Source organism: Excalfactoria chinensis, chromosome 4, assembly GCF_039878825.1.
Source record: "Excalfactoria chinensis isolate bCotChi1 chromosome 4, bCotChi1.hap2, whole genome shotgun sequence".
NCBI classification, from domain to species: domain Eukaryota; kingdom Metazoa; phylum Chordata; class Aves; order Galliformes; family Phasianidae; genus Excalfactoria; species Excalfactoria chinensis.
In genome coordinates this window covers 39,535,323-39,551,287 of record NC_092828.1, presented here as the reverse complement: position 1 = coordinate 39,551,287, position 15,965 = coordinate 39,535,323, and the positions used below count along the sequence as shown (strand labels likewise).

The following is a 15,965-nucleotide window of genomic DNA, read 5'->3' as shown; positions in this document are numbered from 1 at the left end:
TTGGAGTTAAGATTGAGGAGTGTGAAGAAAGCTATTTTTGCGTCTTGTGCCTGGATTAAAGTGGTGATGTACTCTGTGAAGACTAATCCCTCTCTACATAGCTGTAAACTGAAAGAAGAGATTTAAGTGAAAGGTGTTTCCTGCTAGATCTTGGGTTCTTCTCCTTAGAGTCATTTCCATAAGCTGTAATAAAAATAATTTCCTTGTATTGATATTTGCCTGTTAAAGTGGGATAGTGACTAACACAGTGGAGAGGCAATATTGCAGAATATTTTGAAGGTTTATTTGAAGTAGTGTTTATTTGAAGTAGGTTGCAGAAGCTTTTGATGCCAGCAGCACCTGCTTTCTTGATACAGATGGTTCCAGTCAGAGAGCGAACAAGAGGAAGACTTAAACATGCTGAGCTGTAGTAAATACTTAGAATACTTTTTAAGTGCTGTAAAAGCAACTTGATTATGCTGCCTTGCTCCCACTCAAAGCCTGCCAGAGGTATTTGATTCCTTAAATCTCTGTACTTCGCAGTAATAAACGAACTAAGTTTGTCACTTGTTCAGGAAACAGAGAAATTCTGATACCAATTTCCAGCAGTCACAGCTGGCACAGCCACTGACTGAAGGAAACACAGGGCAGCTGGGTGGTGTGTTGGTGCAGACTGAAGTCAAGGGGCAGGAGAGAGAGGTTGCGTAAGAGCAGAAGTTGTGCTCTCGGATCTGCAGGTAAGAGTTTGGCATATCAGGAAAGAAAATAGGAAGGCCAGAATGGTTTCACATAAAAGTGTGTGAACTGCCTTACTGGACTGGAATGACAGGCTGTCTAATCTTATGCATCAGTCGCAAACAGGCTACCTGCTTCACAGAAACGTGCACAGACTTGCTTATGATTCATGCTTATCTTATGCTGTGGTATAAAAGCTGGTGTTTCATCATAATTTTTTTATCTTGTCTGCATGGAATATCTGCTCCCCTACTCTCTCAAGATATCTCAAGCAGCTCAGAGCTCTACGATGTGTCTGAGCTGTTACCATCAGATCGTTTCCTTCTGACAGAGGTTCCAATTTGTGTAGTGTCAATAGCTGTTTTTTTGTTTAAGCTCCAGTGATCTCCTGCGATTTTAAATAAGCAGAAGTCGTGCAGTCATCTGAAGCAATAATCTCGTCTGCTAACTTTGCCGTTTTGCTGTATGGCTGCTGTGCAGCCCCTGTGCAGCCACTGGGGGAAGTTCTCTGCTAAGGAGCAAAGGTCGGGCATTGGCAGGCTGGCTGTGCTGGCGCTGGAAGCAGAAGGACTCAAATGTGCCCTCTGGAGTCCGAAAGGGGGCTGGGGGATTTGTTTAGTAATTGTTTAAGTCATTGTCATTTTAAAAGCTGAATAAATTGGAAATAATTTCTGGTACAGCTGAGATTTGAAATGCTGCTGGGTAGTGGAATGGTTTGCTTTCAAACTGCTAAAATTCAAACATATCTGCCAACTGCTGTGTTTTGTAATCTAGCCAGAGCTTCTGTCCTGCTTTGCCATAGCGTGGTTAATACTAGACTTTCCTAGGACTGCTCCAAGCCGTCTGACTTGTTTGCCGCTCAGAAAGTGATCCTTCACTAACTGACCTCTTCCCTTGTACTTGCACTTGACCACTCATTGAACCCCAAACCCTCCTACAGCTCTAGCACTTGGCATCAAGTTGTGAGGAATTCTTCTCCAAAGGCTTTATGAAAGCTACAAGTACGTGACACTGTTGTTTTATAACATTCTTTGTTGATTTATAACTTTGAGGCCCAGCGTAGGGGTGGAGTCTTCAGGTCCTGTTTTCCAGATGGGGGGGCAAAAGGCTCTCGGATCAGTAGATCACAGGATCGCTCTTGTGTTGTGGGGTTTTGTTGTTGCTTGGTTTTAATAAAATCGGACACAACCAATCAGGTTTTCAGCATCTGCTGAGATGTTTTGGTGTTGTGCCTTAGGGGAATAGAAGGTTTATTGAGGTGAGGTAGCTGTTTCTTTTAGTCTACAGACTGTTCAAAATCTGACAGGTGTTATACTCTGTTCTGTGTAAGGCATGCTTATGGAATGAAATATTTCAAAAGCAATATTTTGTTTTACCTTCATGGAATCGTGAAGGTTGGAAAAGACCTCTATAAGATCATCAGGTCCAACCCCAACCCACCCCCACCGTGCCCACTGACCACAGCCCTCAGTGCCACATCTCTGTGGCTCCCGAACACCCCCAGGGATGGTGACTGCATCACCTCCCTGGGCAGCCTGTGCAGCTGCATTACTTTAGTTTTCCTTAATCCCTATGCAGTATTTAGAGCAGGAACGTTGCATAAGGGAGGTCTGGAAACACACCTGGGCTGAAAAGGGCAGAGTGGCTGCTTTTATTTCTTCACGTTCAGAAGAAGCAAATGGCATACAAGGAAATCAGTAGAATAATACCTAAAGAAACTTCCACTGTGATCATTCTGCATGGGTCATTTGTCAGTGCCGAATCCAGTGAAGACCATTGTTTTGAAGTGGGAGCCGCAGGGTTACACCTAGTGTTATTTGTAAGTTATAACTGACAGTTATACATCAGTTTACAAAACAGCTCGTGGTACTTTGTTGGCTCTCAAGAGTTTACTCTGATGGTTTCCTGTTTGTTTGGACTGCTTCAGAAAGCAAGAGCGAAGGGAGCAGTGTTCTGTAGGACAGCTTTCGCTGCTTTTTGGAGTAGTGAGATGTGGGTGTTGAAACTGGAGCTTGCTGAAAGGATGTACAGATACAGTAAGAGCTAATGTGTCAGCGTGCGTTATCAAACCCATTCTTTCTTAGAGAGAGGGAACAACAATAACCATTGTCATCTGTCATGTAATTCTTCTTTCCATCGCTGTAATAACACGCCGCATGGCTCTTTGTTTTAGTCTAATGGGGACAAAGAGGTGCTGAGTGAGAATGCTGTGCACCAAGCAGGACGTTTTCACTGAAAGCAGCCACTGCCTCTTGCTTGGTGGAAATAACTTTGATTTTTATTTTCCCCATTTCATTATAAATGTTTAACATAACGAATGCTTTCTTAATTAAAAAAAAAATGAATCTTTGTGAGTTGGCATTCTGATTTCTGCATCGAGGGATCGATTTATGTTTAGTCTGTATTAGAAATAGACACATGTTGTTTCTAGTGTTTCTTTAGGGAAAAAGCGTACAGTCAGTAATTGAGGTGAGTAATCATCCCTGTGTTCCCATTGATGTGCCTTTTTGGTGAGCAGTCAGCTTCTGCTCGCTTCCCTGGGTGGGTGGTGGAGACGAGCCTCCATTTCAGATGGATGCTGCCCACCTACTCTCTGCCTCATACTGGAGCCATGCAAGAATAGAACCATCCCATAGCTCACGGGGGTGGCAGTCTTGCATCACGTCCCTGGCTGAATAGGGATTGAGGATAAGAAGGCTCTCAGTGGGCTGGCACAGAGCAGCGCTGCCTTCCATGCCCCAGAGGTGGGGTGTGTGGGCTGAGGTGTGGAGGAGGTTCATGTGGCTGCACGGGACTGACTGCCGTTTGGCTCTTGAGACACCGAAAGCCCATTTCTGTGCCTGCTGAGAGGTGATGCTTCATCCTGAGCCTCACCTGAGTGATACCTGATTTCAGTTGGTGCTTTTGAAGTCTAAGATTGTTGCGTACCTCTGTATGTTTGTGTTCCTCCTCATTGTTCTCTGGTGTGCGTGTGCCCTTCTAAAACAGCTTAATCCTACATTACTGAAGTGCTTAGCTCTGGAGCTCTTTTGTTTTTCTCATCGTTTCCCCGAGCCGATAAATCCATCCTAAAATTCTTCTATGCATGGGAAATCTTAGTTCAGAGGTACCACGAGGGGGTTACACAAGAAAAATAGAATGGAACTGCAATTTGCACACCTGCTGTGAAAACAAAGGTACTTGCTTCACTCACGCAGTGGCATCCAGCGCATGAAAGGAATACAAAGAGACATTTGTATTCCTTGTGCTGCTCTTCTTTGTAGTACGGGGGCAGCTGATGAGAAATCCGCGCCGTGCTGCTTGGAAATCGCCCAGCAGAGCCTGATGAGAAGCTGCCGGGGATGATGAGACCTAATTGCCGTCCCTGCATCAGCAGCGCCTATGAAGCATCCTGGGAATTGCTCGCCCCACGCTCAGAGCAGCTGGTCACATGAGCCTGAATTTTCAGTTCAGTTCATTAGTCAGCCATTTTGGTCAACACCCTGCTTACTGCGCACAACCAATCCTAGCAGCACTCGCTGCCCTGCCTGAGCTGGCAAGAAAGGCACCAGCAGCTTCATTTCAGCAAAACTGGATATTTTTTTCTACGCTCTTCCTTTGTTTTTGCTTGGGGAGTCATCAGAGGAAGCCCTTCTTTTTCTTCCTCCTTCGTTTTTTTTTCTTTTAATATATTTTTTTATCTTTTTTTTTTTCCCATATTTGATGCAGAAGCCAGGTTCCCTGTGGTTGCTTAGGATCAATAGCCTCTAGCATATCTGAAGACAACGGCAGCTGACGGAGAGGAGGGAGGAACAGACAAGCGTGAAGGAGCAGCGTTTTTACCTTGCTTTATTTATGAAAAGACCAAAGCAGTCTGTGCGGTCCTGAGCATATCTGACCTATAATAGCAAGGTATTTCTTGTTTTCTTCTTCCAAAAGCTCTTCTTAGTTCTTTTTTCCCTGTTGTTGTCGTACCAGCTGAGTCATCATGTCTGCTCTGACGCCTCAAAGCGACATGCCAACCCCCACCACCGACAAGATCACTCAGGCTGCCATGGAGACCATCTATCTTTGCAAATTCCGAGTGTCCATGGATGGAGAATGGCTCTGCTTGCGCGAGCTGGATGACATCTCGCTGACCCCCGACCCAGAGCCTACCCATGAAGGTATGGTCCGGTTCGCTGCCTCGGGATCCCTGCAGCCATCGCATTGTTACCGCTGCTGCAAGAGTTGGGAGGGGGTGTCTCTGGGATGAGATGCTCTTGTCCTGCCTGCAGTACCTGGACACCGTGTGATGTACCAAAAAGCCAACTCAGTGCTTCCGACTGCTCTTGTCTTTTGTAATCCATCCTTTTATCAGAGGCAGATCTGTGTGGGTTGTTTTTTTTTGTTTTGTTTTTAATGTATTGGGGAAGATTGGGTTTGTGTCTCAGGAAGGAAGGTGCCGTGATGTATATTCCATAGAGCATACTGGCAGCATGCTGACTTCTGTCTGCATGTGGTCAGTGGGTAGTTTTTGGAAAGCCCCGAGTGATTGCACAGCTGTGCCTATTGTCAGGTGATAATGCCACCACAAGTCTTGCTTCTGTTGAGCATGCTGCTGTTTATTATGGCTCAGGAGCCTGAAATGTGGAGGTATAAAAGGTCTTTCTTTTCATTGAAAATGGGTTTGTAATCTGGGCTGATAGTGAAAACAATTTAACACCGGGTCACGTGAAGTGAGAACTGAAAGCTTTCTAAATTCTGACCAAAATGCAGAAGACAGCCACACGCTGCAGCTCCTCCTTGCCCTTGCTAGGGCAGAATTCCTGCAGAACTGTTTATAGGGTAGCCTCGTGCTTCCAGGGTTATTTAGCACCAATACTGCTGGGTTTTGTGTGACAGTTGGGGAATGCTGAGTATCTTTCAGTCCTGCAGTGAGGGAACTCCATCTTCACACTCCAGGCTGCTCTCTGTTAATTAGTTGAGTATGATTCCACCAATTAATCTTGCTCGGCCCATTTGGTGGGGTTTGTCAAATCAGTAACATCTTTCTCTATTGTTGTCTTGTGGATGCAGCAGCTTAATTTGTGGTGTGAATTTGAGCTTTAAACTTAACTGAGGAGCAGCAGCCCTTGGGTCTGGATTTGCTTGCCAAGCAGGGGACTAGAGAGGGATTTCAAAAGCAGAGGCTGACTTTCCCTTTGAAGCGCATCCCAGCATTTCAGAGAGGTGCTAGAGGCTCAGGAAAATGGATCCTGAGTGTAAGTGGAGAGTGAGCCCAGGGTGCAGCAATTCAGCTGACTTCCAGTTTTCATGTTCTTGTACGTGGCATGAATTTGGGCAGTCTTCTGTGGTCTTAGACTTATGTTTTGTTTTAACAATGTCTTCTAGTGTTGATAGATTGATCTTTTGTCTCTCTCTCAGCCTCCTTTTCCCTCTATCTGTCTGATAAACACTAACTCCCCTTGTGATCTGTCACACTGGGGTTAGTAAATGACCTGAGCATTCTAGGGGTCTCATCTTTCTATATCCTGGAAAACCTCTCTGTTGCACTGGAAGTCAATTAGTTAGATCCTTTTTCTCATATGAATCTTTTTCTCTCTCTTTGCCTTCTTACTCCCATCAAACTCGTGGCAAGATAGACTTTAATGATTCTAGTGCATGAGCTAAAGCTTTTCTGGAATACCTTTCCCAAATATGTTGACAATGTTTCTATAGTGCCAGTGTCACTCTTGTAGGCAGCAAAAGCACTAATAGTGGACTAACGCTTTCCAAACTACAAAAACAATTGTTTTAAATGCTCTTATTATAGACAGCCTCTTGAAGGTATCGGAGGGGGTTGGTTGGAAAGCAGTATTTGCTTATTTCGCTGCAGTATTGATTCTTGTGTCAAAAATGAGTAAAAAGAGAGGTGTTTGAAAATGACCTTTGTGGAGATATTTATATATTTATAACATAAGGCTGCTCGTTGGAAGGGAGAAAGACTTGATCCAAATTATGTTATTAACAGAGATGATAAGCTCAGGAAGAAGTGTTCATAACAGGAAAGCTGACACAGCTTTATCCCTAGCACTGGAGCTGCTGTTACTGCATCAGCACTGCTCTTATGTCCTCTGTGTGTGCAGGGATGAGGGGACAGGAAGACAGCTTGCAGACACTGGCTGCTGCTCTGAGAGGGAAAGCAGGGAGCCAGCACTGGTTCTGTAGCTTCCCTGTAATTCTGACATAGGAAGGTAGGAACAGAAGGGGGGGAAAAAAAAAAAACAAACACAACAAAAAACGTAGGAATTCTGCCAATGCATAACAACAATTTGCATTTTTCTTCTCTTACAAGTCAAGACATAAAATCAGGATGTAGTATAGTTATGCGTCTGAAAGAAGGATTTGAAGCCCCCTGTTGCTGTCCTTCAGATCTTGCTGCTTCCCAAAAGGTTTTACCTTTGGGCTCTCTCCACTGATTTGCTGTGCCCCCTGGCCATCCTGCCTTCCTCCTTCTTATTGTCTGTATGCCTGCTGGGCTGCTCTCATGTGACCTGCGATGATGACTCAGTCAGTGAATAAGATGGGAGACCTGGGGTCTGTGGCTTCTCCTCTTGGGTTCCCAGTTTTTTCAGCTGTACGGTCTTGCAGGCCTGACACCTTCCTGCTTTGCTTCACGTGGTCGGCTGCAGTGTCACTCTCTGCTTCTGTATTTTTAAAGATGCTCTTCTGTTGTTGTGGTTCTACCACAGTCAGTGCAAAGCAAGTGAAGTAACTGACAAAACTGGATTGTTGCTAAACAAAAAGCTGCAGTAATTTGTTTGTTTTTCTTTCTGGGAGGAGCAGATTGTAAATAGGGATTAGGTTTATTGTTGTTTCTTTTCTTTTTTGTTCTTATTGACACTTTGAGCTGGTTACTTAGGAAATGTGGCTTCAACCTGCAAGAGGAAGTTAAAGGAAATGATTCTTGCTTACCTTGGTTTTATATCCCTCCTCAAAACCCCATGTTTTAGTTCCAGTGAGAGAAAGACTTCAGATGATAGCAGTGCCAGCTCATGGCAATGCAGTGCTGTGGGGAGCTGGAGGCGAGTGCTGCTTTTGCTCCAAGGGTTCCCCAGCAGAGGCAGCTGGTGCCTACTGTTCTCAGGGCTGACCTTGTTGTTTTTAAACAATGGTTCTGAATTAAGAACTCAGAAGTGTACTGTGCTGCGCAGGCATCACAAAGTGGCAAATATGGCACAATTGGCTTTTGTACTCTTGTTTATTTGCCATAGATGTAGTGATTGTCTAGGGACTTGGCTGGGAAAAACATCAAGTGTTTTAGTGCCTGCTTTGACAAGATTGAACCCTGATGTGAACTTATAGAGGAGGTGCAAAATGGTCTTGTGAAGTTCTTACTGCATGGTAGATTTCTGCTTTGAATAAGCATTCTTACTGAGGAGCTTCGTGCTAGAGCAATGAAGTCTTAATCCTCATGAGATCAACTTATAGTTGGAAGCAGAAAGAATGTGTGTGATAGCTATGTGATCTGATAGTACGTGTGCTATCAAGTGTTACAGTATCACTTAAAAAGAACCATGAAACCAAGATCTACCTGCAGCTAATTTCCCATCTTTGTTGCACACTTCAAAATGGTTTAAAGAAGCAGCATGATCTTATTAGCTATGCTTTTGTTTTGCAAATAAGTTGCTTCTCAGCACTGAACTTTGCATGCTGCAGGCTGTGGGAATCACCTTATTTTGAGCTGGGGAGCTGCAGTACTCTTTGGTTTGGTCCGAACTGTGTGACATTAGGGCTCGTACCATGCTGGGATGTGCCTGTCTGGGGCCTGCAGTCCTGGTATAGAGCTGTATGGAGCATTATGTGAAACTCTGACAACTGTTTTGTTGTTGTAGGTTTTTTCTCTGGTGGTGTGGAATAGAAGCAAACTGCTGGGAGAGGTGGGAGTTGCTTTAGGAATTGTATCTTTCACATCACAAAACAAATCTGGTATAAGCACCCTGCTGAGAATAGCAGAGACCTTTTGCACATTCACAAAAACTGCATGAGTTTTTTTGGTTTTTTGGTATGAAAAGTACCTCTTCTGACATCTGTATGGTGGCAGAAACCCCTAGGTAGGGCAAAAGCTTGAGGTGGCTTAAAAAATTGCATGGATTGCCAGATACTCTTTGGTCACGTAGCCTCCTTACAGGTATGAGCCAGAGACTCAATTCAGTAGAACAGATGTGAATGTTGGTTATGTGTAAGATGTATGAATTATGGTCTGTTAACAGCCACAGTCTTTTGAATAGTAGTTAGGCCACGTAATCCAGGCAACACATACTGAAAAGCAATGCGATGAACATTGTCATCCTCCTGTAGAAGAGGAAGGAGATGTCCTCCTTACTATATTTGTGCTGAATCCTGTCTCAAGCCAGGAGCTGTTGAAGGGGGGAGGACAGAGAAAACTGGAATCCAAACTAAAGGAAGATTAAGTTTTAAAGCTCTTCATGGTAATCAATACTGGCAATGAACTAAAAAAGGAGCGCCCTCTAAGGATGTAAGGATGAGGCTGACATCAGCTCTAGTTCTGTTTTGATTTAAAGTTTAAACTTTTTGTAATTCTTTTCAATGTTATAATTGGCAAATAGCAATCAAGGATTGTTTACTCTTCTAAGCTTGCTCAGCCTAAATGAAGTCCAATGAGCATGGGAAATATGGCAAAAGCTTATGGCCCTGCAAAATAATGAATCAGAAGCTGTAGAGAAACATTTTGCGTTCTAATCAAGATGTAAAATGAAAGATTGGAGAAAAATGTGGGTTTTCTTTTTCGGTGTGCATGTGCCAAAATAAAATGGGTAATTTCCCATAGCAGTTTTCATGCACTTCCGCTCGGAAAAAGCCTGGCTGCGGAGAAACTGTCCATGATCTCAGTTATCTGCACACAGTTGCAACATACATACCTGGCTTGTTGCAGATCAGCAAACATCCATACAGAAGTACCTGGTTTGTTGCAGATCTGTGACTTTGTGTTAGCACAGTGCAACCCTTTACATGTGTTAAAATGCTCCTGGTGTGGGATTAACAGTCAAGTTTGAGGTGATGACCTTAATGCTTCCAAGCAAGGAGCAGCACGTTGTAAAGTCAGTGATGGCAACAGCCTAATAAAGAAACTCGAAACAGTGCAGGTGTTTTCACTGTGAAATACTGAAGTCTGTTGTTGCAATTGGTGATGAAAGCACAAGATGTTGGTGTTGTAAGGCGAGCTAAAGAAAGCAGTTCAAAGAATCATGAAGGTTGGAAGAGACCACTATGATCATCCAGTCCAACCATCAGCCCAGGCCCACTAACCATGTCCCTCAGCTCTGGATGGTCAGATGCTGGGTAAGATGCAGTGACTGGGAGAACAGTGATGGCAGGAGCAATGTGACAGTGCAGGGATTGAGTCAGTGTGTGATGCGTGGCTGGAAGAAATAGATAAAAGCAACTGTTACCTGCAGAGAGCAGACTGCACCAGGGTCAGCAGCATCAGCAAAGGGCAAGCAGAGGTTCTCAGGGACACATCAGTACCCATGCATGCTGTGTTCTCTCTTTTGGTCTCCTGCATTGGAAGGAGAGCCAGGACTTCTGTAATTCTGTGACTTGCAGGCGGGCACATGACAGTGCTGCAGGGTGGGAGAATGTGTTTGGTAAGCAGTTTTGGTAGCCATTTCTCAGCCTTCCAGTTTTGGATATAGCTTGCCCAGACAGAAACTGCAGGCTGAAATGAACTGACTTCTTGTTTCTAGTATACGCAGACCATCTGTCTCAATTTTTAGGTAGTAGGTTTAACTTTTTTTTTTTAATTATTTTATTCTGATCTTTGGACTCAGGCCACTTCCTGGGGTTTTGGATCACACATAATAACATTCAGCATGGTGCTGAAGCCCTCGTTGCGTTGTCCCTTTTGTTGCTGACACATCATGAGCTACCTGAATTGCAAATCTAATGAAAAGAATTACTCGTTACGTCTCTCCATGCATACCTTTACTGACCAGTTTAATTATTCCTGATTAAATGTATTATTTCTCATTCCTAAGGCAATAAATAAGAGAATCACACAACGTAAATAAACATAATATGACTATATCTTTCCTTTTAGTGGTAGAATTATTAGTTGTCCGTGCAATGAACGAGAATGTTAGCCTTAAAGGAGGAGGGAAAAGAGACATGAATACAACTTGTGCTATTTCTGAGAAAACTCTTCCCACTTTCCCTTGTGGGATGCTTTGGCCCAGAAAAGACAAGCTAGTGTTTAAAGCAATGGACTAAAAGTTAAAACCAGATAAAAGTTCCTATAATTTACATTCTAATGAGCGCATGTGTCAGCATTTTTTCCACCAGCATCCCTCTGGCCACCAGTATGGATGGTGCTTCTTCCCTTTAGGGCGTGATAAGGCATAACTGACAGTGAAACTATCTGTAACTTCTGGTTATACTTAAGGTTGCTGTAGATTTCCACTTGCTGCTTGGAGTGCCTTTGAGTGAATCTGAGAAGTGCTGTGGTTTGTCGGTGAGGTGCAGAGGAGTGCTCTTTGCTTCCGGAGGAGAAAGAACTTGTAGTGCTTTGGATACTGGTGCTAAAATGAAAGAAGCATGTTTGTGTACCGAGGGGGAGAAGAAGATCAAGAGAACTCCCCTTGTTGCTTGGTAGGTTAGGTTTAGTTCACTGTTGTCTCAGTTCCCGAGTATGTTGTTTGGCTGTAACCGACTCAACAGCTCTTCTGTAAGTCTTGTTTCCCGTGCATCAGCTGTTCTTGCTGCTTTGCTCAGAGCTTTTGTCAGTTGTGGCAGATCACCAGGCAGGAGCAGAGGGGATTTGATAGAAGTGCACAGAGGCAGCCTGACTGCAATATGGCTGTCTTTCCTGCTCTTGGCCGTTAGCTGACATCTTCCCTATATATCACAACAGCCTTAAAAATAACCCTTTTCTTTATTGGTAAGCAGAACTCAGGGACCCCAAGCTAGCTGCATTTTTGTTTGTAAATCTTCAGCACAGTTAATGCTTTGTGTAAATGTCTATACAAAAACTAGTGGATTCAGGTCAGGTTTCTCATAGCAGCCAAAATACTTTCTTTATTGGACTGTTTCCACTTCTCAAAATTGGTCTTTCTATTTTTATTTTTTTTTTCTTGTTACTTTTCTGACCCATTAGCTTCTCCTTACAGGTTAATTAATGACTCTCTATATATCTGTACTCAGCTCTGGTGAGGCCAGACCAGAACTGAACTGTGTTCAGTTGTGGGCCCCTCACTACAAGAAAGTCATCAAGGCCCTGGAGCTTGTGCAGAGAAAGGCAGTGAAGCTGTGGGGTCAAGGAGCACAAGACTTATGGGTAGTGGCTGAAGGAGCTGGGGTTGTTCAGTCTGGAGAAGGAGGAGGCTCATGGGAGACACTGTGGTTCTCTGCAGCTGCCTGAAAGGAGGCTGTGGTGAGGTGTGGGGGTTGGCCTCTTCTCCTGGGTAACAGTGGTAGGATGAGAGAAAATGGTCCTACATTGAGCCCAGAGAGGTTCAAGTTGGGTATTAGGACAACCTTTTCCGGAGGAGTAGTGATGTGCTGACAGAAGGTCGTGTTGGAGTCCGCCATCCCTGGAGGTGTTAAGAAACACATAGATGTGGCACTGAGGGACATGGTCAATGGGCAGGGTGAGGATGGGCTGGGGTTGGATTAGATGATCTTAGTGGTCTTTTCCAGCCTTCTTGGTTCTGTGGGTCAGTGTGTTCAGGTGTAAACAGAACACAGACTGGGAGGCAGTGTGTGCTGGGGAATTTGCAGTTCTTTTGTTAGGCTTACTGTAAATCCCAGGAGTTTGCTTGTAGGTGATATCCCAGTATGGTCTTAAGATGCTGTGTTAAAGCTGGAAGTGCTCATTGCACATTATTTCTTAATGAGCATGTTTTGTGTAGGCAGTTTGAAGGAAACGGGTAAGATTTTGTGTAGCTCAGGTCTACGAGTAGTGGTTTGTGGTCTGTGCATAGCTGAGCATTTATTAAAGGGTGCATGTTCAGCACTTGTTTAGATCTATTTAGAATGCCACAGAGATGCTTCTGCTGCGTATGTGGGAACTCAAATAGCTTCCTTCTCTTGAGGCACCTGTTCAGAAGCACTGTAAGATGAATCTGATGGTTTTTTTTATCTCCGCTCTGCCCACAGCATGAGAATCCACAGTTTTGGTTTCCCCTGCACATAGTCAGCTTTTGCATGTAGTGTATTTTTGTGGCACAGCTTAGTGGTGTGGCAACTTGTTGCTGGGTGGTGTTACCTTTGGAATTAAACTTTTCCATAACGGTGCTGAGGGCTGCCGGATGGTGTAGGACCATTGTATTGTGGTGCACAGCTGGCAGGGCTTCAGAGGGGTATGGTGTTAGTTGGTTTCTACTCCCAACTCTGTGCTAGGCTCATAATTTCAATCTTAATAATAATCAAGAATTCTTTCTGTTTAATAGCATTATCAAGGCTTCCTTGCCCTAGGGTGAAGCTGGATGTATCAGCCCCAACCACAGCATTTGGTGCTGCTGGACTGGCTCTTGTGTTCCAACCAGTTGAGATCTCTGTTTTGCTGACATTGCAGCAGTTAAGAAAATAACTTTAAGATGCATTATTCTTAAAATAATGGGTAGGATTTTCATATTAATGTATCAGTCATGAAAATGCTTCAGTTTCTTCACGTGCATTTGCTGCATTGTGATGCTCGGTTCTTAAATAAAAGTGAAAGCCTTAGTCTTTTAGTGTGAAAGAGGAGGTGATCGTTCAGCTGTAGCCAGCAGTCATTTGAGGTTTCTTGTCCCTTTCTGTGAAACATTCAGCTCAGATCCAATGTGGGTGTGGGGGGAGGTTGGACTGCTTGGAATTTGCTGACCTAATTTAGTTTGTGTATTTCTTACGGTGATGAGAAATAAAAACCTGTTCCATGTGTGAGCATCGCTATCTGTCACAGCTGTCATTGTAGGTGGAGGTCTTGGGTAGATGCTGGACGTGGAGTTGAGCAAAGACATAGGCATAGAGGAACAGAGGTGTTAAATGCTTGGCTTAGATGTTTCCAGTGTGGTGCACTTAGAGCGGGGTTTGAAGCTGCAAAATCAGCAGTGAGAAAGATGTGAATCTACTGATGCCTGGCAATTGGCTCTTTACACGTTGCCAAGTTAATTGTTATATATACATAGATACATCTGTTCAGAGATTTACTTCACTGTTTATTCCTGAGATTAAGGAAGAAAGCCCTCAATATGTGATAAGAGAGAATTCACCAGTGATGTTTGATCTTGGTAATCAGGTCAGGATTATGGGATGATCAGAATCTGTTTTTGATCTTTACTTCTGGTGGAAAGTGCTATTAAATAAATGATCACATGTGCACCTAGATTTTGTCCCGATTTCCTTTTAGAAATATTAGGAGTATAGCTAGAAAATGTTGGCCTTATGAACTTGTTTATACAGATGTCTTACATGTGGTTTGCACAGATAAGGAGTTCTTGAATCATGCAGGTATTTGCAAAGGCAAAGGGTTGAAAGTAACTCACAGGCCATGTAATCCAGTCTGTGGCATTCCAAAGAAGGAGTTCAATGGAGTTTGGAGAAGTGCAAGAGAAAAGCCCATCCGCCACTGCGCTAAGCTACAGAAAGCTTTCTGGGACTGCAGGAGGCTTTAACACCTGTAATAAGAGTCCAAAAGTGAAGCCAGTGGCAGGGGGAGCATCACCAGTGCTTTGCTATTGCAATAGCAGGGAGTTTCTCAAGCAGAGCTCCCAGCTGTGTGTAGGAAGCAAGGGTCAGGAGGTCTGATTGCACTCATCCTTTTCCCCCTCTTCACCCCTAACAAGAGAAGGAGATATTCCTGCTGAAGGAAAATTAGTTGGATCAGTTTTACATGGGTAAATTAGTAGGACACAATAAAGTGTTGTCTTCTACTGTCCTCAGTATTGCAGTAAAGCTTAGCCATAGGGGCAGAAAGGAATTTCTGGACCATGAAGAGAGCTGGTGCAAAACTGATTTCTGAAAATCGTCTCTTTGAATAAAACTATTTTGGAGGATAAGGTTGTGGTTGGTCAATAGCATTGCAGCATAAGAGGCTTTTGGGGATCAGCTGAATTACTGCTTGTGGTGGTATTTAGGTGTTTCTTTAACTGTAGTGATTGTGAATGTGCTACTTGTTTGCTAGCACTGAGTCCCGTGGCAGGAGGCTTAGTGATAGGTTGTCCGTGGGAGGGGGGAGGTCCTAACAGGATGTGTACTTTGCTCGGGACTTTGGCACAGTTGGTGTGTGAAGGGAATAGAGCCTTTCTTGTGGTTTGGACGTTCACCGGTTTGCAGATTAGCACTGAGGAGAGCAGGCATGTAAGTAGGGAGCTGAAAATAAGCTGGGTTCGGACGTCTGGGGCTTTGTCTGTCTTTGTTTGTGGGTTCAAAAGTAGGGAATTAGTGGGAGGGCTGAAACAAGTTCTCCCTGTCCTGCCTGATCCTTTCTGAGGACACCTGCCTCCTCCCCGTGCCTGCCAGCCACCTGCAGGCTCCCAGCAAGGAGAAAGGGGGGGGTTCTGATCAAGGCTGTAGTGAATCAAAGTCGGAATGACAGCATGAAACCAGTGACCCGAGTCTGGGCTAAGCTGGATCACCTCTGCGCCATTTTTCATTTGTTGTAACAGAGTTAAGAGTTCCACTAAAGACTATTCAAAAAGTTCTCGGCGTGTCACTTTCCTGAAACATGCAGAGCTTGCCATGCTTGCTTTTCCTGTCTATTTCTCTCTTATCTTTGGGGTTCTTTGGGGAAGCTGGGTAGGAAAAAACTGAAGCAAATGCTGATGTTGCATAAATACCAAAATTTGAGTGCTTTGATCTTCTAAAAAGAATAATGTATTTCCTGCTTTTCCTTTTAGGATGTGTTTTATTACAATATCGATTGTCTTCATGCAAAAAAAACCTAAACAACAACAAAAAAGAAGCAGCAAAGTTTCTCAAGTTCTATTGAAGGCTGCCTTAATTTGTCTCTCGAGATGAAAAAAAGAGCTTCTCTGTATTGCTTTGTGCAGACTAACAAACCCTTTTGTCTTGCAAATTTCTTGCTAATATGAACTGAGTTTTGTATTATGTGTATCTCCCTTTCAGTTATCCTGCCCTTATACCTTGATTTTTGAATCTTCCCTTTAGATCATGGCTTGCATGACGTTTTCTTTCTTTTCCTTTCTTTTTGCTGTTTGCAAAGACTCTTGGGAGGATTTGACAGATGTGGTGGAGCAATTGCGTGATGATACTGAAGGTGCGTGCCACACCAACATCTTTCAGCTATTATTTCC

The 15,965-nt window shown here is 43.8% G+C and overlaps 1 protein-coding gene across 7 annotated transcripts in view; it reads left to right on the top strand.

The window, feature by feature from the left end:
- Window positions 1-15,965, top strand: part of RUFY3 (RUN and FYVE domain containing 3) — a 50,289-nt gene that overhangs the window by 2,294 nt on the left and 32,030 nt on the right. For 2 of the 7 annotated variants that reach the window (XM_072336339.1, XM_072336343.1), the window contains exon 2: window positions 15,875-15,928. The exons of 1 other annotated variant lie outside the window; for it this stretch is intronic. In XM_072336339.1, the coding sequence (XP_072192440.1) occupies window positions 15,875-15,928 (54 nt within the window). Of the gene's footprint in view, window positions 1-3,978; window positions 4,860-15,874; window positions 15,929-15,965 lie in introns of those variants that run through there. 4 more of the 7 variants (XM_072336344.1, XM_072336341.1, XM_072336346.1 and 1 more) reach the window with 4 other exon arrangements.